Genomic DNA, 25,442 nt, shown 5'->3' with positions numbered 1-25,442 from the left:
GTGTTCAGCCTTTTTTGTTGCCCCCTCTCTTGCTCACAAAGTAAGGAAATACTAAAACAGAATAAAGAGGCCCTCCCCGGGTGGCAGCACGTTGATTCCGTCCAAATGCTGTGTCGCGTTAGTACATTTGTCAGACTTGCCCTTGGGCGGCAGCCGCCGTGGCATCATCGTTGGGCTCCGTGTGTCACCCGCCTTCGTGTTTTCTTCTTCCTCTGGCCGTCCGCTTCCTTCTCGAAAGCCAAGGTGGTTTGCTTTAGTGCCGGTGTGGGGAAGGGTGAAGACGGCCAGGGAGAGAGTGGGGAAGACCAGTAATCCTGCTGCAAAGATGGACCCCTAAGCTCACGCCGAGGCCACAGCATGTAATGAGCCCCCTTGCCGGTTACTCAGCTGTGTCCACACGCACAAAGAGGAGCGTATCGAGCCTGTTTTCTGGATCAAACCCACCGCTAATGCCCCCAGATAACGCCCAAACTAGCTTTATTTTAATCTGGATGCTTTGGATGTTTTGGGGGGGACCCGCCTCCTCTTGAATAATTGTTCCCGCCTCCACTGTCGGTGGCCATCCAGCAAGTAGCCTTTGCAGCCCAGCTGGCCTAGCTCTGCCTGGTACGGCAGGGGCTGGAAAGCACAGGGCAGGGCACTTGCAGAGAAAGGGAGAGGGCAATCCCTGAAGGTGTCAGCTGCGAAGAGCTGGTACGGTATGAGTGGTGGGGGCAGACTGCCATATAAACGTTGCAGCCTGAAAGGCAGAAATGCAAACAAACCAAAAAACAGTAGAGAGGGGAGTGCCTGGAATCCTACTTGTGAACCAGGCCCAGACGCATGAGCAGAGACCAAGATGACAGCCGGAAAAGAGAACGTAGAAGGGTGGGCTGAATAAGGAAGGCGGGGCAAGTGGGGACGGGGCAGGGCAAGGCTATAAGAGGCCCTGAGTGCCAAGCAGAGAGAGGAGGGGGTTTTGTTGGTGTGTGTGTGGGGTGGGGGGGTGCACTTGAGAGCCACTAGAGGTTCCAAAGCCACGTTGGAGTCCGTGAACCAAGCACAGTTTTCAGTAGGTCAACCTGTGCAAGCTGGGATCAGGGCCATCCTTACGTTTCTTTGGCCTGGATTAGGGCGTGCGGGCCCAGCTCCGCAATCTGCGGGGCTCTTTGTTCAGATACAGAGCGTTTCGAGATTGTAACGACAGAGCGTTAAAGCAAGCATGGGGCCCTTGGGAGAGCAGGGGCCAGCTCTGGGGCGGGGCAGAGGAGGTCTGCGGTGGTGCAGAGGCTTAGACAGCTCTGACCTCCCCCGCCCCCACCCCCGCCCCACCTGCCGCCGCCCTCGGACACACACACAGGGTGCTGGTCACATACCCACGGCCATTTGGAGGGAAGCACGTTTTAAGCTTCCACAGTTTGTTTCTCTGGACTGGGTAATGCCATTGAATAAATTTGAACAGTCCCAAGCTGTGTCCAGCCCTCCTGTGTCCAGCAATAGTATGAATTTGCCACGTAAAATACACTAGGCAAATCCGCCCCGCAAGGACAGGTGCTCTGCGAGGCCACCCAGAAACACTGTCCGCCAGGTGCCGTTTCCCTCTGTTCTTCGGCAGGAAAACCAAACAGACCTCGGTAGTCGTGGGGTTGTTTTTCTTTCTTTCCTCAGCCCTTAAGAGTGCTTCTTTAACACGCATCCTGTGTAATTACAGAAAATGTCTCCGGGTTTTGTATTCCGAGAGAGCAAACAGCTCAAATCCTATATGAGGAAAATTGAGGACATGACTGTCATAATGTCTTGCCAATCACTTGGGCACGAATATTCTTAGCTGTACGGTGTAATGCAGTACTTAGAAACTCAGCCGAAATGGTGTGTTCCAGTCTTCCAAATGCAAATGTGAAAAGCTTTTTTAAAAACCCTATTCTTGTTCTTAATGCTTTGCTTATGCCGTGGGGAAGAAGCTTGTTTAAAGCCGGTGAGACTGTTTGCCTATTAAATATTCCAAATGCTTTGATGTTGTAGCTACCCAAGACTCCTGTTTCGGGCTTAAAAACAAAAAAAAAAGAATTCCAAGAGAAACCTAATTTTGTTTTGTGATCTGTGAAATTCAGTTTATGCTTGTTTTTTATTTTATTTTTTTAATCTTTAAAAAAATTTTTTTTTTACATTTATTTATTTTTAAGAAACAGCGAGACAAAGTGTGAGCGGGGGAGGGGCAGAGGGAGCAGGAGACACAGAATCCGAAGCAGGCTCCAAGCTCTGAGCTGTCAGCACAGAGCCCGACGCGGGGCTCGAACCCAGGAATCGTGAGATCATGACCCGAGCCGAAGTTGGATGCTCAACCGACTGAGCCACCCAGGCGCCCCATATTTTATTTTGGAGAGCAGGGGGGAGAGAGAATGTGCATGTTGTGAGCAGGGGAGGGCAGATGGAGAGACAGAATCTGAAGCAGGCGCCAGACCCAGTGTGGAGCCCGATGTGGAGCTTGATCACACGACTGTGAGATCCCGACCTGAGAGGAAAGCCAGAGTTGGACACTCAACTGACTGAGCCTCCCAGGTGCCCCAGAGCATGAGATGGGGAGAGGAGCAGAGGGAGACCGAGAGAGAGAGAATTTTAAGCAGGTTCCACGCTCAGTGCGGAGCCCAAGTGTGGGGCTCTGTCTCATGACCCTGGGATCATGACCCGAGCCAAAATCAAGAGTCAGACCGTCAACTGACTGAGCCACCCAGGCGCCCCAATTCTATTCTTATGATGGGTAGTCCCCTTTGCAATTGAGCTAGAGCAAAATTTTAATCCCTATCTGGTTCCCGCCGCTACCCGGCAGATTTAAAATCCCTCCTGTAGCACTGCCTTGTAATGTGGAAATGCAGACGAATTGTCACATTGGTGTTGTAGCATGAACTCTGTTGTTCCTTCACAATGATCATGATTTGTGTATTTTCCAAGCCCAGTAGACATGGATTTAGGGGACTTGCAGCAGTCTGGGCTCTCGGCAGCTCTGCTCAGGGGAGCGATACATCCCACTTTCCTTTACAGAACTTGCCCTTCTGAGCCGCCGCAAATAGTCTTTTGATGTAATTTGTGCCAATCGCATCTTCAGTGACGAACGAGATGTGTGTGACGCACGTTTTCGGCGTTGCAAACAAGTGTTTTTAAAATAGCACTTTACAGTTGGTTAATGTGTTTCTGATTAAAGAAGGAGGCGTTAAAAAGACGGGGCATCAGAGCCTGAAGAGGAGGCTGAGTGAGGGCTTTGGGGCCAGTCCTGCCACCTTCTAGGCAGAGGAGTTTGCCTCATGGGAAGAGAAAGGGACTGCCCCTGGCGACAGACAGCAGGACTAAAGCCAGTGTCCAGACTCTGTCTGGGTGACTTCCTTCCTTCCTATTCTTTCCACCTGCTTAAGTGTTGTAGTTTTGACATAGAGCTACTCAGAATCAACAGTGCAAGTCAGAAATCTGTTCTTCTTGTATCTGGGCTCTCTCTGATTGTACCAGGCCGAGCTAGTGAAAGCCCAAATAGTTGTTGATTGCTACTTTGAATCAGCAGGCAGGGAGTTTAGAAACAGACCAGCCTGGTTTTTTGGACGGGGACCCTCCCTCATGTCTCCAGCCCCAGAAAAATATCTTTTTCCAGCCCCTGGTATATTCTGGCCCAGCTTGCCACCCTCTGCAGCGCTTCTGACAGAGGGGAAAAGACATCCCCAAAGACTGGAGGAGCTACCGAGAGGCTCGGCTGAAGGCCACTCCTCTCTAGAGCCTCGTGCTGCAAGCGGGACCCCCTCATCACATGCGTCCCAGCCCGGACCCTCCTATTCGTGGTCAAGAGGCTGTTGCATGAGTGGCTTTTATGGGTGGGTGATGGGAGAAGCAAGCTGCCGGTCTGTTGTTTGACATACTGGGTAAGAGCTCTCGTTCCAAACCCTGCAAGTAAGAAATGACAATCCGTGAGAAATGTTTTGGGTGTTCATTGGGCTGCCCATATGGACACAGGCAATTCTTGATTTCACTTGGTCTCAGGTACCGTGGTTTTACTCTAAAACACGTGACCAGAGACGGAGCCAACTTGATTTTGGCAAGTGTAGTGATCCCATATCCAACAACACACTTTGCAAAGCCTGCAGGTGCCTTGGTTGACTTGATTGTTATTTAATTAATTAATTAATTTAGAGGCTCGTGTGACTTATTTTATAGTTCCGGTCTACTCATTTCACGATTGCCGCTGTGTGTTAAGAGATCTCTTACCGTCTGCCCCGTGAGTGGATTTCAGGGGTATGCAGACCTAGGCGGGGATTCAGGCAGGTCAACGACATTAAAAGCACCTTTACGTATCTCTCCGTAAACCTGCCTAAGAATGTGGCCCTGTGGTCTTCACTTGTTTAACATGGGGCTTCTACAGTAGTTGCCTTTTGAGAACCAAAAGCTATTCCGGACGCGCTGGCCCCAGGGCTGGGGAAAGAGTTAACCGCGGGTGCTGGGGGACAGCTCCCTCGGCTTCCTCCTTAGCTTGTCATTGTCTCAGTGGTCTGCTTTTTATCAAGCCAGCATCAGTGGCTTAATTTATTTCCATAGTTACCTAGTATATTTGAGAGCCCGTTATTTCTCGTCACAAATCTTAGCTAACATCTGAATGACAAGAAGGAAGCCACAGGGCATGAAGTCTCTACAGAACGTTCGGTGTAATGGTTTTTTGTTTTTTTTTTCTTTAGCCTCAGCCAGTTGGTCTGAAGTGAGCTTTGTGGGAATGAGCAGTGACCTTTTCAGTTTCTCCGTGGACGGGGAAACCAGCCCTTCTGGAAAGGGCTCTCCCATCCTAGATGTTGTTAGGATGGTGGTGTTAGGATATCTTGGCTTCTCCAGCTCAGAGAAGCAGCCAGTGGAATCAGGTGTTTCTAACGGGAGCAGAGCCGCCCCCCCCCCCCCAAACTTGTTCCCTGTGTCAGGGAACAGGGGTCCTACCCACGGAAGTAAGAAGTCCGTGGCTCACGTAACTCCCTGCCTGCGCCTAATAGCTGAAAAAGACAGACCTAAGGACTAAACCTAAGAATGTTGTTTTACTTACGAACGACAGTCAGCTTCCTGGTACGTCTTAGCACATGAATCATTCCATTTACTAACGTTCACCTGCTGTACCGCCTTTTATTTATTTATTTATTTTTATTTAACGTGTATTTATTTTTGAGACAGAGAGAAACAGAGCATGAACGGGGGAGGGTCAGAGAGAGAGGGAGACACAGAATCTGAAACAGGCTCCAGGCTCTGAGCAGTCAGCACAGAGCGCGATGCGGGGCTCGAACTCAAATACCGCGAGATCGTGACCTGAGCCTAAGTCGGACGCTTAACCGACTGAGCCACCCAGGCGCCCCTGTACCGCCTTTTAGAAGGTAATCAAGAAGGGAGATGCCTCCTCTCGTCCCTTCTGGATCCCCCACTTTGTGTCCTTGCTGTTGTCCTTTCCCAGGGCAGAGGGAGCCTGGGTTTTAACAGGCCTGAGAATGGAGCTTTGCAGTAGGCTCTATGGCAAAGATAAACTAATTATTAAAGACAAAAGTATTGGTTTTCGGTGACGATTTAGGGAATATGGAGTTTCTCCACTGGTGTGTAGGTATATATAAAGATCGTAACTTTTATCGCTTGGCACTTTTGTCTAGGGATTCGATACCTGACTTTTTGTCTTATTCCAATTAGATTAACTGCTCCCTGATGCTCTATCGAGGATGACCGTGGGCTGGGATGACACATAAGGGGATAGTAACGGGATATTTCGTTAAAGGTTCGCTGCCTCAGATCTAGCTCTGCTTAGCACGGGGATGAGAGGCTGACTCAGATGTTTATGACTAATGTCAGCTGAGTCTCTGTCCATTTAGGAGACATCGTGGGGAAAGAGAAAGGGCGCTGGTGATCTGCCCATCTCTCAGGGACCCTGGGGCATTAGACGACTTTCCTTCAGAGGTGGGTGTTCAGGGAGCCAGAAGAATTTGAGGGTGGGGGAGTCCGGGATCTGTCCGTTGCACCCTCTTGCCTCGAGGCTGAGCCCCGGGGAAAGGTGCTTCCAGCGGTATGCACAGCGGTCAGCTTGCGCTGCGACCGTGGCTGAACCACTGGATCTCTGAACCTCTGCTTTCTCATCCAGCATGAGGGTTTGGACTGGCCAGCCTTTGAGTTTGCCATTTGGTTATTCCATACATGTTTTATTAAAATCCCCCCCCCCCCAACAGTAGCTGTGGTGTTTTTATTTATTTTTTATTTTTATTTTATTAAAATTTTTTTTTTAACGTTTATTTATTTTTGAGACAGAGAGAGACAGAGCATGAGCAGGGGAGGGTCAGAGAGAGAGGGAGACACAGAATCTGAAACAGGCTCCAGGCTCTGAGCGGTCAGCACAGAGCCTGACGTGGGGCTTGAACTCCTGAACCGCGAGATCATGACCTGAGCCGAAGTCGGACGCTTCACCGACTGAGCCACCCAGGCGCCCCAGCTGCGGTGTTTTTAAAGAAAACACAGCACCTAGGCTTGGTAGAAAGAATCCTACGTAAGCACATGTCTCTGTGGGTACAGAGCCAGCTGGTGTTAAATGAAACGTGGACCATCCATTCTCACTGGGTGGGGAGCCTGTGCTCCTGTAACGGGCATCCCCACCAAAGCGTGTGCTGGCAGGAGCCGGCACACCCTAGGCACTCAAGATATGCCCATTACCCTGAATCGGGGGCACGTTACATAAGTTTCCTAGCCCTCATTGTAGCCATCCAAAATATGGGGATAATGCCACGACCTCACGGAGCTGCGGTGGGAATCACAAGTGACCCGCTCGCTAGCCCCCTACTTACGGTCTTGGGGAATGCCAGAGTCTCCTGGTAAGAGGAAGCTACTCCAGATGTGTCCTGCCTGCCAGGTGACCTTGGCCAGTTGATCAGGCTGCAGACTGAGCATAGTTTCACTGGTATTCCAACAGCTTTGACAAAATACTGTTTTCCAAGTAGTATGTTGAAAGGGGGTGAGACGCCTTTTATTCCAGGGCCGCTACAAATATTGCCATATTCCAGTCCCCCACCCGCACCCCCAAGATGTGCAGGAGCTGTGGAGAAGAATAAACTGCTCGTGGGTTCTCCTCGCTGAGTCGCCTGGAAGTTTCTTTGTTCAGCCTCCGGTAGTGCTGTGGAGGATGTGGTGTTGTGAATGGGATTCTTTTGCCCGACTGAATAAAGAGCACAGACCAGCCGGCTACAGGTTAGTCCGGATTAGAGAAGCTACCGTTTGAAGGCGATCTGAACTGCAGTTCAACCCTGGTATCTTTCCTGGTTTGCCTGACGGGCTCTGAGCCCGGACTGGTGAATTACAAGTTCACCTCAGGTCATTGTGGGGGAATTTATGCATGGGATTGTGAAGGGAGAGCTGTCTGGGAATCTGGCATGATTTCCATTTGCTACTTGTATTTTTGCTACTTAGTTTCTGAAGTGCAAGGAGCAGTTTAAAAAAGGGGTGGGGAGTAGGACTAGGATCTTTTAGAAAGGTTCTATTTAAAGCCGTATTTGTCCTTCTGGGGAGGGGTGGTGAAGTGTGTAGGAAAGAGCCCTGGACTGTACAGGATGACCGCAAGTGAAATTAGCCCTAGGACATTTGACAAGTCCCTTTTTTGTGCCTCAGTTTTCTCATCTGTAAAGCGGGGAGGTGGTCATCTGCCCTTACCAAAATCATTGAGCTGAAGGGTGTAAGTACTTGGAGAATTGAATGTAACTTTATTTTTTGAAAAACATTTTTTAAAGTTTATTTGAGAGAGAGAGCGTGTGAGTGCCTGAGCAGGGGAAGGGAAGAGAGAGAATCCCAAGCAGGCTCCATGCTGTCAGTGTAGAGCCTGATGTGGGGCTTGATCTCATGAACCTTGAGATCACGACCTGAGCTGAAAGCAAGAGTCGGACGCTTAACCAACTGAGCGGCCCAGGCGCCCCCAGTGTGATTTTAAAAGAAGGTATTGTCCGTGATTTTTCAGTTGAGCCTGAATGCAAGAGCCCTTCCAGGCTGAGTGACTGGGACTCAAGACTTCCTTGGTCCTCATTTGGTTCCTTCCGTGACCCACAGGGTCTAGGGCTGGAGGAAAATGAAGCCTGGAGAGGCTCTGGGCTGCTCTGGGTTGACACGCACCAGCTGGAAGGCAGTAACTCAGCCGGTGTCAGCCCCCTCCCTCCCAGGGTCTTAGGGGCCAGGAGGCCGCCTTCGCTCTCCTGTCCCATCTGTACGTCAGGAGCCAAGCAGCCCGCTTATTGTGCGGGAACAGAGAGGAAAGAAGGAAGAGCAGAGGGAAGGGAGGAAACAGTTTCTGAAGCACCTTCTGTGTCCCAGGTGCCCGGTAGCAGTTTATCATCCACATGTCCTTGTTCCCTCACTCCGGTGCTGGGAGGTGGCCAGTGGTCTCTCCATGGGGCTGAGGGAGGCTTGCTTGGCTTATGTGTCCGGCCAGGGGTACAACGCCCAGAAGGCCAGGGTCTCCCCACCAACCCCGTCCACCTGATGGCCGAGCCCTGTACACACAGCGGCTTTTTCAGAGCGGTTGCGATGTTGAATTTTTGCGCTGGCCGCAAGGCCCATTTTTCTAGGCTGGCCTCGTTGGGGTCAGAGTGAAGACAGACTTGAAGACTTCCTTGCACCCTAATGCTCTCTGATATAGTGTCATCATCCCTGCTGCCATTTGAATCATTTGATGACCTTTTACCAGAATCATTTGATTGCCTTTGTCCCTTTGGAGAAGCACTAGCAAAGACCGTAATGAAAGATTTAAAAAAAAAAAGATGGAAACGGGGACTGTGTATTTTAGACGTGTTCTGGATTACTTGCCAATACTGTGTTAACATTTATCCCAGAGAAACCTCTGTGCAGAGTGGCAGTGCTTGAATGGATTCACGTTGCTCCAAGACAGTCAAACACAAAAAGGTCACACAGGAAGCCCTGAGTACATGAATTTTTAGAAAAGTCTACCAAGCCCTTATCCGCCTGACCCCAAAGGGTAGGCAGGAGAGGCTCCGCCTAAAGCCTTAAAAAAATACAAAGCCGTCACCAAATGCTCCCCGTGGTTCTGTTTTTGCAGAATTGGCTACCCAATTCCAATGTTTGCGGGATTCTGCATCATGTTCGTGTCCACCATTAGTAAGTGTCTGATGTTTGCCTTCGGCCTGGGGGTCATGGGATGGGCTCTGAGGACCACACACGGGGAATTGAGGACACAGCCCCGGGGTGGGGGGTTTGTGCGTTGGTGAAGGTTGCAGAAGGCGGTGGGGGGGGGTAGCGATAGAGCTGTTGGTGGTACAGAAGCACGGTATGGTTAGCGTGGAGATGTGCCGTCGGGGTAAGGGATGGCTTCCGAGGGCCCACACGAGCAGGGCGGCCACGGCACCAGGCTGGCACTGATGCGTGGCCGGGCCCCTCCCTCGGCAGTGTTCGCCTTCTCCAGCAGCTACGCCTTCCTGCTGATCGCCAGGTCGCTGCAGGGCATCGGGTCCTCCTGCTCGTCTGTAGCTGGTAGGTGTGCAAATACCTGAGGCAGCCGTTCCCTGGGGGGTGTCAGTCCGTTGAGGAGGCCGCCAGCCTTGCCCTGGCTGGCCAGCCCCTTGTAGAATTAGCTGGAATAATGTGGGGAATCGAGGTGTCAGTCGTGGTGCCTGGGGAGGGGTTCTTAGGAAGGGCACTGCTTTTTTCCTTTGGGTTCTGCTTGGTCTTACCTTTTTGTGAATCTGACGGGTTTGGGAGATCACAAGTCTGGGCCAGAGAGGGCAGGCGAGTCACAGGTTATTCTTTTTTTGTGCTCCCTTGAGAGCTTCGCTATTGAACGTTTCTTTTCCTGTTTAGGGATGGGCATGCTGGCCAGCGTGTACACGGATGACGAAGAGAGAGGCAACGCCATGGGCATCGCCCTGGGAGGCCTGGCCATGGGGGTCCTAGGTGGGCAGGGGGCACCTGGAGGCAGCCTGTGGGAGGGGCTGGTGGGCATCGGAGGGCGACAGTGCTCCCTGAGCACTCTGGGTCTGCTCGTGCTGACAGACTCCCTCATCTGTCCCCGTTTTCATTCCCTACTTTCATGGAGCCTTGGAAAACTGGTGGGACCTTCCTGACCCAGGAGGACGTGGGTTTCCCTGCCTCTGCATCTGCCTCTCAACCTGCTGGGTGACCCTGGGTCCAGATGTAAAACGAAGGAATGGGATGGTCTGCCAAGATCCTTCCTCTCTCACATCCTCTGAGTTACCATCCCACCTGAGGACTTCCCACCTTCCAAGTCCGCTTTCCTCACCTGCCCTGGCTGACACCCCCGGCCAGGGGACACCTATCCTCCCTGAGAGGAGCTTTGGGTCCTCTCCCTTCTCGGTCACATTTCCGGCCTTCATTTGGGAGCCCAAAGTTCCGCTGTGCTGGTTTATAAGGAGCCGAGTCCCCGCGGACCCATGTTCCTTTGCTCCGTAAGCAGCACAGCCGTGTGTGGCCTGGGTCTGGCTTCTCTCTGGTCTTTACTTTGGGGGTGACCCTTCTACACTCTTGCCCGTGTCTTGGGTGTAAACCAGCTTGGAGGAAGTCCCCAGGACAACTTGAAACTACTGAAAAGAATGTAGGGCGGTCACCCCAAGTAGGTGTTGGAACAAAGTACAAACTCGAGAAACAAACAGATGGTTACGGTGGAGCGGGGGGGGGGGGGGGACATCAGTCGCGGGGCCTGGCACCAGCCCCTCTTTCTCTTCCTTGCAGTGGGCCCCCCCTTCGGGAGCGTGCTCTACGAGTTTGTGGGGAAGACGGCTCCGTTCCTGGTGCTGGCCGCCTTGGTGCTCTTGGATGGAGGTGAGTCCACGCGGGCACCTCTGGCGTGATCTCGCTGGTCGTGACCCGTGTCGGGTGACCCATGTCAGTAGGTGCTTGGAGCCACACGTTTTTATCTTTTTTCTCCCTCTGTCGTAGCTATTCAGCTTTTTGTGCTCCAGCCGTCCCGGGTGCAGCCAGAGGTAAGCCCCCCGGGGAAGGAGGGCGCTGCGATGGTCACATCAACTTCATTAACCCCTGATTTTTGTTCACAGAGCCAGAAGGGGACGCCTCTGACCACCCTGCTGAAGGACCCCTACATCCTCATTGCCGCAGGTGGGGCTTCCCCCCCCCCAGTCTCCCTGGTTCTTCTCAGCCAAAGGGTGGTGGGGAGGGGTGGATGGCGAGAACCAGGGTTCACTTGGCTGCTGGAAACGTCGCGACGTGAAACGTGAAAGGCAAAGAGGTTACATCCACGTCACAAGGAATAGCTTTCTTCCATCGTTAATTTCTGACCCTCAGCCAAGTTCCTTTGCTGGTTTTCATTTGGGGCAAAGATGTCTGGGTCACGGAGATGCCCTGTCACAGAGGTTTGTTTGTGTCAGCGGCCATCACTGTTTGGCCTTGAACCTCCGGAAGGAGTCTCTGGCCTCACTGTGGGCATCGTCGGTGGGCAGTCTGATTCACCAGGCAGATATGAATAGAGGCTGACAGTGGAGCCCCAGAGGGCCCAGGGGACAAGTCCCTTCTTGCGGAGAGGGCACGCGGTGCAGCAGGGAGGCCAGTCGGGAAACCCCCTTTGGCTACAGAAGGTCCTGTGTTTGGGTTCTTGGCCTCGATGGGCTCAAAGGAAGCCCTGGGTCCTGTGACTAGTCGGGAGGGTAGTGGGCCTCAATGATGCAAGAGACTGTTCACCCAGGACCGTCTGTCTCAGGGGCACAGGCCTTGGGCTGCCTCACAGGGGACCGACCTTACATTGCCTGGGCCCGGACACCGGTCAGCAGAGGCCCTTGGGGACAGGCCAGGAGACGGCAGCCCTGAAGTGTGGCATCAGACCCAGTTAGGGTTTATTTGTCTAAGCGGTGGTCATGGACACTGGTAGGGCTGGGGGAGTCTGGGTGAACAGGATGCATGCCCTATCTAAGAGCATTCCAGGTTAGCCTTTTTCAAACGCCAGGCTGGCTTTGTTTAAACCTTCTGCTGCTGGATTGGGGTGGGGGGTGCCTGTATAACCCTGGTCTAGACCCCCATCATCATGCCTGCTGGTAAACCTCGTGGCTCTGCACCCCTCCTAATGCAGGGCACCTCTCTGTGCCCCCATTAAGATGCAGGGATGGTTCCAGAGCCCAGATGCCCATGGAGCCCGGGCTGTCCGGGGTGGGGTGAGGAGGTGTGTGGGGAGAGCGGGGCTCTCTGCCTCCCGCCACCCCCTGCCCCCTGCCTCAGGCTTTCTTTGACCCTCACTGTCCCACCCCGACTCAGGGAGGAAAGATACCCAGCATTGAATGACAGGCGACCATACTTCCAGCAGCCTCGACTCGGGGAGCCGGGGGCCGGGCGGCGTCTTATTTTTTCTGGCAGGATTTTAACCTATGAGGATGACCGAGTGGTGACAGAGGTCTGGGATGTTGAAAGAAGATTGTATTTCTTACGTTTTCCTGAGGAAAGGAGGCATACCGTGCCAATCAGGGCCACGTAGGGAAGCGCCAGTTTTGTGGGGGTGTGGGGGAGAAAAGGGCCAGGGGAAGGCCTAGGCCAGAGCCTTTATTGGGGTTTGCATGGGAAAGTGAAGGCAGGGCTGGGGAAACAGCTTAGGGTCTGTGGGCTTTGAAGCCTGGAGGCTGTCCCTGCTTGCTGGGATTTACAGCAGGGGTATCAGTTTGCTGTGTGAGAGGTAGACAAGGAGGGGTTCAGAGTTATGGGCCCTGGGTTGTAGGGGAGACAGAACGACCGCGCCAATTTGGCCCTAATTAATAGATGGGAAAGAGAGAAACCGTGAATCCAGGAAAACAGCGGGAGGGTGAGGGGACCATTTCAGTATCCTCTCTCTGTTCCACCTGTCACGTCCCAAGCATGAAAAAAAAAACCTTTCTGCATTACGTGAGCACCTTAATTACACTACGCAGTGTTCTTTGAATCAGGATTCTAGCAAATTAGAGGTTCATGGGGACACAGCACAGGAAGCTCCCAGCACGGTGGGGAACCGCTCTGTGCATCTTTTCCCCCATGGTTCTACATCTACAAAGGGTTCTGGTTAACAGATAGTGGATATTTGCAAAGATAGCATATGTGTATAGTTGATTAAAAAAAATCCCTCAACGGCACGTCTGTGCCGAACGCACCAGATTTGGGGGCATCCCAGGGCATCTTTAGAAATGTCTGTATTCCTCGCATAGTAAAACTTAGGTGCAGAAACCTCCAGTTGCTGGAGTCTGTGTGTGGTCTGGAAGTGGCCCACGTGGCTGGGTGGCCTCAGGCAAGTTCCTTCGTTAATAAATTAGAAGTCCTTCTTCATTGATAAGTTGGGACGGTTAACCTAATGACCTCCGAGTCTCCCTCCAATTCCTTTATGACTCTGGGGTGCTATTTTGAAAAAAAAAATTAATACTTTGTTTAAACTTAATGTTTAATTTTAATTAGTATTTAATCTATTTAATATTCTTTCATGATAAAAATGATGATGACAGTAGTAATAAATCCAGCCTCCTCACTATTCCTTTTTTATCTTTTCCTTATTTATCTTTTATTTATTTTTAATTATCTTTTCCTTACAGAAGTAGATGTTCTGGGTATCTCAGTGCATTGTTCTGGCTGTGGGCATGTGGCGTTTAACTGTGTTTGGAAATAGTACGTAGGGGACACTCAAGACCCAAAACAGAAGCCCACTAACCCTCTTCCTCCCTTAAAGGGTCCATCTGCTTTGCAAACATGGGGATTGCCATGCTGGAGCCCAGCCCTGCCCATCTGGATGATGGAGACCATGTGTTCCCGCAAGTGGCAGCTGGTGAGGACTGGTGTGGGGCTTCTGATTCTAGAACTTTGTCCTCGGGGTGGGTCCTGTCATTGTAGCCCTGACAAGCTGCAGGTACCAGGATGATAAAGTGATTGTTTCTGTTTGATACTTAATGGGGTCCGTGCTTAGGGTAGCAGTGAGCTTTGGGGCCTTTTTCAGCTCCAGGTTTTTAAATCCGAATTAGCAAAGAGGCATGAGACCTGGGCAGAAACAAGACGCAAAATACATTCAGTGTCTGCCCGTGTTTCTGAACTAGACGTTAGTAGTTATATTAAACGTACGTGGGTAGCAGTAAGATTTATGTGAAGCAGGCTGACAACAAACAGTACGTAAGAGGATTACTCTTTTAAAAATATTTTTGACTTAGAAAGCAATACATACTTGATTATTTTAAAAAAACCAAAGTACACAGATCAAAGAAGTAAATTTTAAAATCTCATGTTCATCTTTTTCCTTCCAGGCCAGTCCCCTGTAATAGTCATTGTTAACAGTTTTGTGTCTCTTTCCAGATGGTTCTACATTTATCACCATGTGTGAGATGCTTAAAAACCCAACCCGAATGGAACATTGCCATTTATATCATTGTGTGAACTCTGGTTGGGCCATGTTTCCATGTCAGAATGGGTAGATTTAATTTTCAAAATTAATTAGATTTTTTCAGAGTTACACATGTACTTAATGTTTAAGTTAAATAGCATTATTAGAATTATAATGAAAAAGCCAGAAGTCTTTGCCCCATGCCTCCCCATCTCTAACCCCCTTTCTCAGATTTAATCACTGCAACTCTTTAGTTGTTTTTCTTCTGCTAATTTTTGTCTCTAATAATATGTGTAACTCTGTTTTTTAAATTCCCCCCATTTTCTGATACTACCAGCTCCCTAACGCAGTAGATGAAGATTTAATGCTGTTATTACACCTGAAAATATCAACAACCAACTTATTTGTTTTCTCAATTTCTGTTTTCTAGAACAGTTATATTTGTTGGTCAGTTTGGCACTCAGTGTTGGCTTTATTGTGACTATGTAAAAATTGTTCAGAGATGAACTATATAGGGCTTTATGATTATTCTTACAAACTTTTGTTTTCCTGGAGTTAATCATTGCCATCTCTTTCCATTTTCTTAGCTTTCCATGTAGCATTTTCTGACTGTATTCTCAAACTCTCTGGCAAAAGTGAGAGGCCCTGTAAATACGGCCAAGTACATCAGCAACCTAACCTATTTGTGTTTTTGCTTGTTATGGGTATTTGTCCTACATTAACTTCTGTCTTGCTCCAGTCTAGATTTGTTCACTAGGTCATCCTAGGACTTTCCTCTTCCAATATCTGGGCGTCTTTGCTTCTCTACTGTTTCTTGTATCCTTCCCTTCTATATTCCTTTCTCTTGGTTTACTCTATCATTATGATGGAACACATCCTCTAGCTTCTTCCTGAGAGTTGGTGCATGGCAGATAAAGTTCTCTGAGATCCTACATATCTGCAGACATCTTTATTCTCATGTTTGGTTGACTTAGTCTACTTGGGTATATAATTCTTGGTTGGAAATTATTTTCCTTCAGTTTTTTGTGCTTATTTTTGAGAGAGCGAGCACGAGTGGGGGAGGAGCAGAGAGAGGGAGACACAGAATCCAAAGCAGTCTCCATGCTCCAAGCTGTCAGCACAGAGGACAGCGTGGGGCTCGAACCCATGAACCCTGAACCAAAGTTGGACACTTAACTGACTGGGGCCACCCAGGTTCCCCTTTCTTCTTCGGTTTTGAGACAACTATCCCATTGTGCTCTAGCCTCCAGGGTTGCTATTGAGGAGGCCAGTGTCCTTCTCATTCCCCGTCCTCTGTAGGAGCTAGAAGGATCTCTTCCTCTCTGGTTATGAGTGTCCGTGACGTTTTTTGCAGTGGGGTCTGTTTTCTTCTGTACTGGGAACTTTCTTGGTTAGTCTGTTCATCTGGGAAGCTGTTTCTTTTACTTCTGGGAAACCATTTTGTATTATTTCTTTAATTAATCCTCTCCCCTACTCCATTTTATCTGTTTTACTGTTACTTTTATTGGTTCGGTATTGGACCCTTGGTGTTTCATGCTTGTAATTTCTTACTTTGCCTTTTCTTCTTCCCATTGATTTCTTCAACTTCATTGTCTAAACTGTCTATTGAATTGTTATAATCGGTGTCATCATATTTTAAATTTCAAGAGCCCTTTCATATTCACTCTGAGTGGTTTTGTGTGTGTGTGGAAAGGTTGTTGAAATTACAACCTCTTACCACTTAGTAGGAAGACTTCCACTCACTCCCCATTTCATCGTCTTATGTAATCCCTGATCTCCATGTTGCCTGGGGTCCCTGGGCCATTTTCGTCTTCTTTCTCTAAAGAAACTGTCTCCTGAGAGGGTGAGTGTGTGAGAGAGAGAGAGGGCGGGGGGTCCAACTGGTCTTTTTTTTTTTTAAATGTTTGTTTATTCTTGAAAGAGCACAAGCAGGCGAGGGGCAGAGAGAGGGGGGCAGAGGATCTGAAGCTGGCTCCGCACTGACAGCAGAGAACCTGATGTGGGACTGGAATTCACAAACTGTGAGATGTCAGGAACCTTGAGATCGAGGCCTGAGCCGATGACGCTTAACCGACTGAGCCGCCCAGGTGCCCTAGGGGGGGTCCAACTGCTCTTAAAACAACCTTTCAACCCTCTTTCCAGTGACCGCCTCAGCCTTACATTCACAGTACTCGGAGCCTTCAGTTCCGGAGTGTCCTGTGTTTTGAGGCACAAAAGGTTGTTGCTTCTTTTTGGCTGCTCTGTGTGCAGATGGAAGATTCCAGTGTTCTCTGTCGTGTCCATCACTACTGTCCCTCTGCTGCTGCTTCCCTCTCTGACTGCATTTTCTCCTATCTCATTTTGTCTGGCCTTGGGCATAGAGGAGAGAGCATGGGGCTTCCTTTACTAAAATTTGAACGGACTTTGGGATGGGAACGGCAAATGGGATAGAAAATGGGACAAGAAAACCTATCGATTTGCTCTGCCCTGTTAACTGGAAGCCCATTGTTCATTTTAATGGTTGGATTTTTCTATTGTAAAGTTAGGCCATAAATTTTCAACCGGTTCCTTTGGTTGGGCATTTGGGTTAGTTCCAGTTTTTGCCAATTAGAAACCATAGTGCGGCAGCGTATTCTTACCTGTATTCCTGTTCATGTTCGGAAATGTATCTGTAGGGAAAATTCCTGAAAGTCCAGTGGGTGTTTGATGTTTGGTAACCTTGCACTAATATCAGTATTCTCAGTCTTTCCCCAGCTGCATATGTGAGAAAGGGGTGGGCGGGGGACTCTGATTTTGATTTATTTTTACAAGTTTTTTGAACGCAGTTGAGCATCTTTTCATACATTAGCCATGTCTATTTCCTTTACGTGGATTTCTTATGAAGTCAATGAATAACATACTTTGCCCATTTTTACGTGGAGGATGTTTGTCTTCTAATTGATTTTAATTGTTCTTTGTATATTGACATTATTCCTTTATCAGATGTTTCACAAATATTGCCTTTGTTGTATTGTCTTTTGACTTTATAGGTGGACTTTTGTTTTTCTTTTCTTTCTTTCTCTTTCTTTCCTTCTTTTCTTTCTCTTCTCTTCGCCACTCAGATCATTTAAGATGTCACTAGTCAGGGTTAGCCCCTTGACCCCTTCGTGTCCTTGTCATTTCATCTGAAGCTCAGATGAGACCTTTCCCATGCTATTATTTTTTCATGCATGTTTCCCCTTAACTTATGATTTGTTTTTCACATGAAACTTGGATTTACACAGACTTAGTTTAGGTATATGGTGTGTGATACAGGTCTGGTGTTACTGTTTGCCGTATGACCGGCCAGTTGCCCCTAGGAGTCCGCCTGAATTTTCCCACCTTTGTCATACTTGGAACAGCTGTGTGTTCTTGAGTCTGTTTCTGGATTCTTCCTTCTGTTCCCCTTGTCGGCACGCATTCCCGCGCCGATACCCTCCTATTTGATTACTGGAGCTTTAGAACATTTTAATATCTGCAAGGCTAGTCCCCTGCACGCACACCTCTTAAAGAGTTTATTGATTATCCTTCCTGGGGATTTATTTCTTTGCAGAGTTCTTTCAGCTTACAAATTGCCACTTTGGGTGGAGACTCTCCGTTCTGAATGAAGCTGCCGTTTTTTTAGTGCCTAAAACCTTCCCTTAGGCAACCTTCTCTTCCCTCTGCAGCGGGGGGGGGGGGGGGGGGGGGGGGGGGGGGGGGTCCTGTCACCGTGCTGCTTCCTGGTTCAGACTTGTCCCTACCCAGTCCTTATGGGCTCCTGCACGGATTTGTCACTGATCCGTGTTCTTTCATCAAATGATCCTTCAGTAAAAGTCCCAAATGGCTTGGGGCGGGCAGGATGGGGAGGGACTGATAGTGGGTGTGGGGTTTCTCTCTGGGGTGAAGAAAGTGTTTTGGAATCCGCTAATGCCCACGGTTGTGCCACCCTGTGACTCTAGTATAAGCCACTGAACCGTGTGCTTCAAAAGGGGGGACGTTATGGTACATAAATGACGTCACCAAACCAAAACCAAGCCCCAAGCAACAAGAGTCCTTCGGTGAAGGAGGAAAAAGCGTGGGCGCAAAACTGAAAGGCTAGTCGTGAAGCAGAAACTCGGCTCTGAACCTCCTGGCGGTGGAGGACAACGCAAGGACTCCAAACTCCCAGAGCGGGCACCCCACTTCGCAGAGGGAAGGCCTCTCCTGACCCTGAGTAATCGCAGTTTTGCAAAAGATGGGGAGACGCTTCTCAGGTCTTGCTGCTGCTGTTGGCATCATGATGCCTTCCTCTGCGGTGCTTTGGGCCTCCCGTGTGTCCTTCGGGAGGGCCCGTGGCCCTGGGGCACCGATGTCCGTGGAGCTCCTGCGTCCCTTTACAAGTGCTCGTTCCCGCCCGACTGACTTATCTTCCCGACTGAATGGTCCTTGGCCTTGTGCAGGGCACCTCCGCTCAGCTGCCCGCTCCCTCTCCAGACACAGCCTGAGGCTTTCTTTATAAAGTCCTGAAAGGCCCTCAGCGGCCTGGGCCTTCCGGGTTAGATAGCAGGCTGCGGGGGGGCCTTCTAGATTTCGTCAGGATCCTCTGTGGGGCTTATCTCCCAGGCCAGATGGTCACCAGCCCCTCGGCTCGCTGCACCTGTCCACCGTGAGGTCATTTCCTTCCGGTCTCAGAGATACTGCTTTGCCGTATCGCCCCCAGTGTGAGGGGAGCACAGCACGTGTGAGGGGAGCACCGCTCCCGTGTGGGCTCTGCAGCTTGGGGGCACACCTCCCCGGGAGCCCCGCGGGCCCCCCCTGAGCCTCGTGAGGAGGGCGCCGGTGGGCGACGGGGTGCGAGGACCGAGGGTGGAAATGAGGACCCAGCGCCAGCACGGGGCACGGCCGTCCTCCGAGGAGGCCCCGGGGCAGCTCGGGCCCCTGCTGTGCTACAGGGTCCTGTGTGGGCTCCCTCCCGCCATTCTGCTTCCCTTGTCATTTCTGGAGAAAGACCGTAAGATTTGAAGCCAGGCAAACAGCTTAAGCAGCGCGGTGCGGCCCGTATTGCTCTGTTGAACGCTGCGTGTCTGGCCATGATTTTTAGAGGAGGTAGATGGGAGCCACCCGTGTTCCAGAGGGTGGCCGTGTGAGCCATCCCCGGCCCCTTGTTCGCCATTTGGGGGTGGCCTGAGTTTGGGTTGGTGGAAAGAGAATCATTTCGTGGCGTCTCCCTTTACATCAAGTCTGGGTCAAATGACACCCCCTGCCCCCCGCACCCTGCCCCAGCACCCGGAGGCTTAGTGACCCTGTCCCTGGTGACGCCTACAGGCCCCAAGGGGAAACTTAAGCTCTAAGGAATGGGCCCCAGAGAAGAGTGGAGCCAAACTCTTTCTTCTGGCTCTTTAAGGAGACGTGGTGGTGCAGTGTGGGATGGAGGGTAGGATACTCTCGTGCTCGGGCCGTAGGGTTGAAGATGCCCGTGGAGACGAGGCAGGGCCCTGGTGGGGGCACAGGTCGGTTGCACTACGAGCACCTGTGAGGGCTGTGTGAGCTGGGGCTCTCGGGGTGCACTCGCTCTGCTCCCAGGCAGCCATGACCTTGGGGCACGTCTGTGCCGGCCTGGCTGGGTAACCCAAGGACGGGATGATTGCCAGCGTGCTGTGGCTCCAGGATGTGAGGACTTCAGCCTCCTGAGCCTCCCTTGGCATAGGGCAACTGGGACTGTTTGCCCCATCCTGTTCCAGACGGAGCCCTTGGGGACATCAGGGAGGGCTCGGGAGAAGTACCAGGGACTCCTGGTCCAGCATTGGCTCCTTGCAGGCTCCGTTGTGGTTTGAGCCTCTCCCTCTCGAGCCCGTCGAGCCTGTGGTCAAAGCCAGCGTTACCATGAAAGCATGGGGGGTGGGCCAGACGATCCCCGTGGGTGAACTTTGTGGTACGCGCAGAGGTGACTGAGGGGGGTGCAGGCACCCCGCAGGGAGAGCAGCGGCCCAGCAGAAGGACAGGCTCACTCACACGTGTGGCCCCACAGGCACTGTGTGCGGCCCGGCCCGTCCACACTTCTCTCTTTGAGTCAGGAAAGGGCCGCACAGACCTCTTGTGCCTTTGCAGGTGATACATGCTTTGGAGGGACAAAGTTGCCCAGTTGATGACGGTTCAAAAAGATCCCCCCACAGGTACCAACGAAGTCTGAATGGACATGAAGGAATCCCTCCGGTGAGAATGTGGGGTCGGGCCGTAAGGTGGAAGACATCTGTGGAGACGAGGCAGGGCCCTGGTGGGGGGCAACAGGTCGGTGCACCACGAGCCCTGTGAGGGCTGCGTGAGCTGGGGCTCTCGGGGTGCAGAGCAGGGGCCGGCCCCGTGATGCACTCGGTCCCTCTTCCCTTCCTGGAGCCGCGAGCGCTCAGGTGCTGGGCACCGGCACGGAGCTGGGCCGGGGCGATTCTGCGCACCGTGTTTCAAGGTGGAGAAGTGGCTTGAACTTGGACGGAGGAGTGGCAGGAGATGGCCAGTCCCTGGGAGCCACCGGAGCCCCGGTGGGGTTTCACTGGGGAAGCCAAGGAGAGGGTCGGCTGCATTTTCTTGCTGTGGTGGCCGGCTAGGGGCGGGGGTCGAAGGCAGTTTCTCTTGGCTCCAGGATGCACCCCAGGACCAGTGGGTGGAAGTGATGGGAAGCTCAGGGCCTGGCGTTAGGACACTCGCCCCTAGTTGGAGCCATCTTTAAAGAGCTGTCTGGGAGGGCACTGGGTCCCTGAGCACAGCTAGACGGTCTCCTGTTGAGTCGCCAGGCGGGGTGCCGTGAGGGGCGCACCGAGGGCCGAGTTCCCAGAGCTGGTTCTGTGGGTTGCGTGTATGCAACGGGGGGCCCCGGCGGCGCGGGGGATGCTGAAGCCGTGTCGCAACGGCGATCGGGAGCTTAGAGCCGGAGGTCCAAAGAGCACGTGGCCCTGCCCCCAGTTTGGAAGCTCCAGAAAGGAGGAGGACTCCGGCTCCAGACCACAGTGCAGGCTTTTACCCCCGGGAGGCCCGCGGCTGGACACACGGTGCCTGCCTTCAAGGTACGGGGCAGCCTGTCAGTTGTAGGAAGCGAATGTCCTCGCACGGGACCTTCTCCTCTAAGCGGTCGGCTGTGTTCTGAGCGCCTCCCCTGTGCCGCCACGGAGCTGGGCTGTGGAAACAGATGAAGGGGGTCCCTGCCACCAGGAGCTCACCGATGTGGGGAAGGCCAGCCAGCCAGGACAGGTACAAGGAAGGTGGAGCTCTCGCGGAGGACAGGGCAGAGGGATCGGACAGGGAGGGCCATTTGCCGTCTGCTCCTCAGAGCCTTCCTATGAGATTGCGCTGCATTTTGGGCCCCGTGAGGTCATGGGGACCCCCTGGAGCCTCAGCCGGTGTGTTCGAGCTGAAACGAACCTCTTGTTTCATGGCTTACCCCCAGTGCTTTTTGCTTGAGGATCTTGAAACTGGGGTTTGCGGCCTGAGGCTGTTTTGCCATCTATGGAAAACGGGGGTGGGGGGTGCACCCACTCCCAGATCTCAAGCGTGAGCTCAGCACCCCCCTCGTGGGTCAGGACGATGGAGCTCATCTGTGGCCCCCCACCCCCACCCCCACCCCCACCGGGAGCATGTTGGCGACCCTGCTTTGAAGCTGTGCCTTCAGAGAGGCATCATCCCGTGCCTTGCTCCCGGTGTCAGGATTGACCCGAAATGGGGCCCCTGGCTGGGTTGTTCACAGTCCACTTCCTTGGGCCCCGGTTTACAGCAGGTGGCCCTCAGTCCGTGGACTGAGTTCCGCGCGTAGGTAGGTTTTGGTTGAATAGTATGGTGTCAACCTGCTAGCGCTTTATGTTCGTAAAAATTAGTTGCCAGCATTTGGAAAGCTCAAGAGACTTCCTGTAAGAATCTAGAGTTCAGTCTCTCCTGGAAAAATTGGCTCTTCCAGTCTGGGACCTCAATCTTCCAGAGCAGCAGTCGCCTCTTTAGACGGGGTCTGGGCCCTCCCCCGCCATTTCCCTTCTGTTTCCCCGACACTGAGGCCCGACGTTGGTGTCTCTTTATCATGGTGCCCGTGCTGTTATTTACCTTTTCCTTTGCTTTCTTCGTTCGTTTGCCCGACCCTGAACCCCATACATACTCATCTTGACACAAAGGCCCTCGTGACTTCTTAACGTCTCCACACTAAGCCTACTACCTGGCGTGCAAGGTTAGGCTTAATCGCCAGCTGCTTTGGGGAGCTTCTGGGTCCCCAGAGCACGGCATATGTACCTTTGTTCCGTCCCCAGCGTAGCCGCGTTCCAGCTCAGACATCGTCTGGCTCCTTCCTTTGAAGCTCTCGTGGTGGCCAGAGCCACACTGTGGTCAGTGTCTTCGCCCTGAGCCAGACCCGCGCTATCAGTAACATTCGCTGAATCCAATTACATCCCGCGATTATTTGGCCGCCGATATTGCCAAGCGTGACAGAAATGGTTTCCTGGAACATGAAATGAGATTGCTCTTTGTTACTGTTTCCCAGATCACCAAGCCTGGAGTGGCTTGGTTTTGGATTTAGCTCCTGGACCTAATCATTTTGAAGTCGCTACTGTGCTGGAAGGCTCAGCCTCTCTGGAGAGTTTGGTGGCTTGCATTAGTGCTTATGGAGGTGCAGGGAAGGGCCACTGCATCCCTGAAGAGGCAAGGTCACACGTGTGCGTGCGTGCGCGCACGTGCGTGTGCTGCTGAGCTGTGGGGCCGAGAAAGGCCCTGGGCCCCGTGCATTTTGAGCACAGTGCATCCCAGCTGGTGGCGTTTAACCTTCTGGGCACGTCTAGCTCGTGTGTGGCTGTGTGACTGAGAACGAAGCGGCGTTCGCCATTTGTGGGCGAGGCTTAGAATCAAATCTGGTGTAACTGAGTTCAGGAAAAACGCTGAAAGCAGTAGTAGTTTGAAACCCCATCTTTTGGGAGGAGACCATCCTGTTGTCCTGATAACAGATGGGGACCACACGGAGCTGGTATGGACAGATCCCTAGCGGCCAGGCTGGTCTGACTCGCGTCGGGCTTTCTGTTCAACACAGAGACTACTTCCAAAGCAACCACTGCCACCAGCAGCCGGATATTGGCACAGGCTTGGCCGGGGACGCCAAGTCCCCGGGAGAGCATTGAACCTTAGACATGAAAACGTCAGTCGCGTGACTTGGCCACACACACAAAAAATGACCGTGTAGACGTTCATTTTTTTTTAGGCCTGGCAAGATGTTCATAAAGCTAATTGAAAGAAGCAGGATGGAGGGGCGCCTGGGTAGCTCGATCGGTTAAGCATCCGACTCTTGGTTTCTGCTCAGGTCACGATCTCTTGGTTCGTGAGTTCGAGCCCCACCTTGGGCTCTGTGCTGACAGTGCAGAGCCTGCTAGGGATTCTCTCTCTCTGCCCCTCCTCTGCTCGTGCTCGCGCTCTCTCAAAATGCATAAATAAACATTAAAAAAAAAAAAAAAGGATGTAGAACTGCAGCACAAGAGTATAATCCCACGTCTTGTTTTGTTCTTAAAAAACCCGAATCCTGCACGCACCCGTGTATCTGTGTGCCAGTAAACGCGTGTGTGTAAGATTACGGAGCGGGAATCACCGTGCTCAGTACCCGAGCGATGGACTTTGGGGTGACTTTAACTTTTTCTTTGTCCTCCTCTTCACATTCCCTGGTCTTTCTCAATGCCCGTGTCTCCTGTGGCAAAGTGACGAAGGGGGGAGGACGGGGGCGGTGCCACGGCGGCTCACCGCACGTGTGGCAGCACAGTGGCCGGGCTCCCGCGGCGGAAGCTGCCCGTGTGCGTCCGTGGGTGAAGCCGCCACCAGGCAGACACGGAGGCAAGATGAAGCCGTCGATAGAGGGACGCATCTCCTTTCTGGAGCGTCTGGCAGCTTTGTGAGGACGGAGAAGCCGCGTGGGGTCCCGTCTGGCTCCGTCAGCCGCCGGATATTAGCTGCCTGGGTGCAGGCCTGAGGCCTTCTTTCATCCGCTCTAATCGCCATTGTGATGTCTGACAATTATTACTTTTTCTAACACTTGACTGATTATCAGTACTGATAAGGTGTCCTTTCCATAAATTTACAGGCATTGCTTTCTTGCCGGCTAGTATCTCTTATCTCCTTGGAACCAATATTTTTGGGATGCTCGCACACAAAATGGGGAGGTAAGATGAGTACCGCATGCTCTCAGTCTGTCGGAATAATGTCGTTCTGTTAAGCCAGTTCTGGGTGTTTCGACCTGAGTTTTCATAAGTATAATGTCGTTCTTTTAAGCCAGTTCTGGGTGTTGCTGCCTGAGTTTTCATCAGTAATTGTCCTGATTTCTGTTGAAAATTTGGCAGGGGTGGGGGGTGGTGGGAATGGGAGCGGTCGTTTATGGAAGGTGCTTTTTTGTTCTTTTGATAGGTGGCTTTGTGCTCTTCTGGGAATGATAATTGTTGGAATCAGCATTTTATGTGTGAGTAAAAGACCTTCCTTGACAAGTGGTAGTGGTCTCGAAAGAAAACTTTTGCTTTGGGCAAGAATCACCAGGAAGCATTTTAGAGCAGAGTGAAGTTTGTTGTCTGTTTTTTATTTTTATTTTTATGTTTTCAATGTTTTTTGTTTTCAGAGAGAAAGTGCACCTAAGCAGGGGGAGGGGTGGAGAGAGAGAGAGAGAGAGAGAGAGAGAGAGAGAGAGAGAGAGGAAGAGAGAATCCCAAGCAGGCTCCACACTGTCAGCACAGAGCCTGACGTGGAGCTCGAACCCACAAACCGGGGACATCATGACCTGAGCCGAAATGCAGAGCCGGACGCGTAACTGACTGAGCCACCCGGGCGCCCAATATTTGGTTTTATTACATTTTCAATTTTCCTCCAATTTTTTATCCTCTTAAACATATTGGACAAGGTTCTCCAAGGGATACATTTACATTCGAGGTCAGCTGCAGGTTATTTAGGACGGTTGGTTGCATAGTTATATTTCACTTCCCCAACCCCCCATCATTGTCAATATTACAGTGTCTTTAAACACTTTGAGCCGACTAGCCTGAAACGGTAGCAAGATTTTTTTTTTTCTAGAACAACACATCTTCTACCAACAGCAGGTATCTACCCCCAAGTGAGGCCTTCTGGCCCTTGTCGGGAATGGAGCGTGGTCCGGGCTGGTCTTAACTACAGCAGTTGACGAGGCTGTTCTTGG

At 51.6% G+C, this 25,442-nt stretch overlaps 1 protein-coding gene across 1 annotated transcript in view; it reads left to right on the top strand.

Annotated features, from left to right (window-relative positions):
• The window catches only part of SLC18A2 (solute carrier family 18 member A2), a 39,301-nt gene that overhangs the window by 2,769 nt on the left and 11,090 nt on the right, over window positions 1-25,442 (top strand). The window contains 10 exon segments of the mRNA XM_032595290.1: window positions 9,059-9,117; window positions 9,406-9,489; window positions 9,817-9,909; window positions 10,705-10,794; window positions 10,912-10,955; window positions 11,028-11,088; window positions 13,661-13,701; window positions 13,703-13,766; window positions 24,348-24,426; window positions 24,668-24,719. Of these exon segments, the coding sequence (XP_032451181.1) occupies window positions 9,059-9,117; window positions 9,406-9,489; window positions 9,817-9,909; window positions 10,705-10,794; window positions 10,912-10,955; window positions 11,028-11,088; window positions 13,661-13,701; window positions 13,703-13,766; window positions 24,348-24,426; window positions 24,668-24,719 (667 nt within the window).

Source organism: Lynx canadensis, chromosome D2, assembly GCF_007474595.2.
Source record: "Lynx canadensis isolate LIC74 chromosome D2, mLynCan4.pri.v2, whole genome shotgun sequence".
NCBI classification, from domain to species: Eukaryota; Metazoa; Chordata; class Mammalia; order Carnivora; family Felidae; genus Lynx; species Lynx canadensis.
This window is presented reverse-complemented; position numbering and strand designations above follow the sequence as displayed.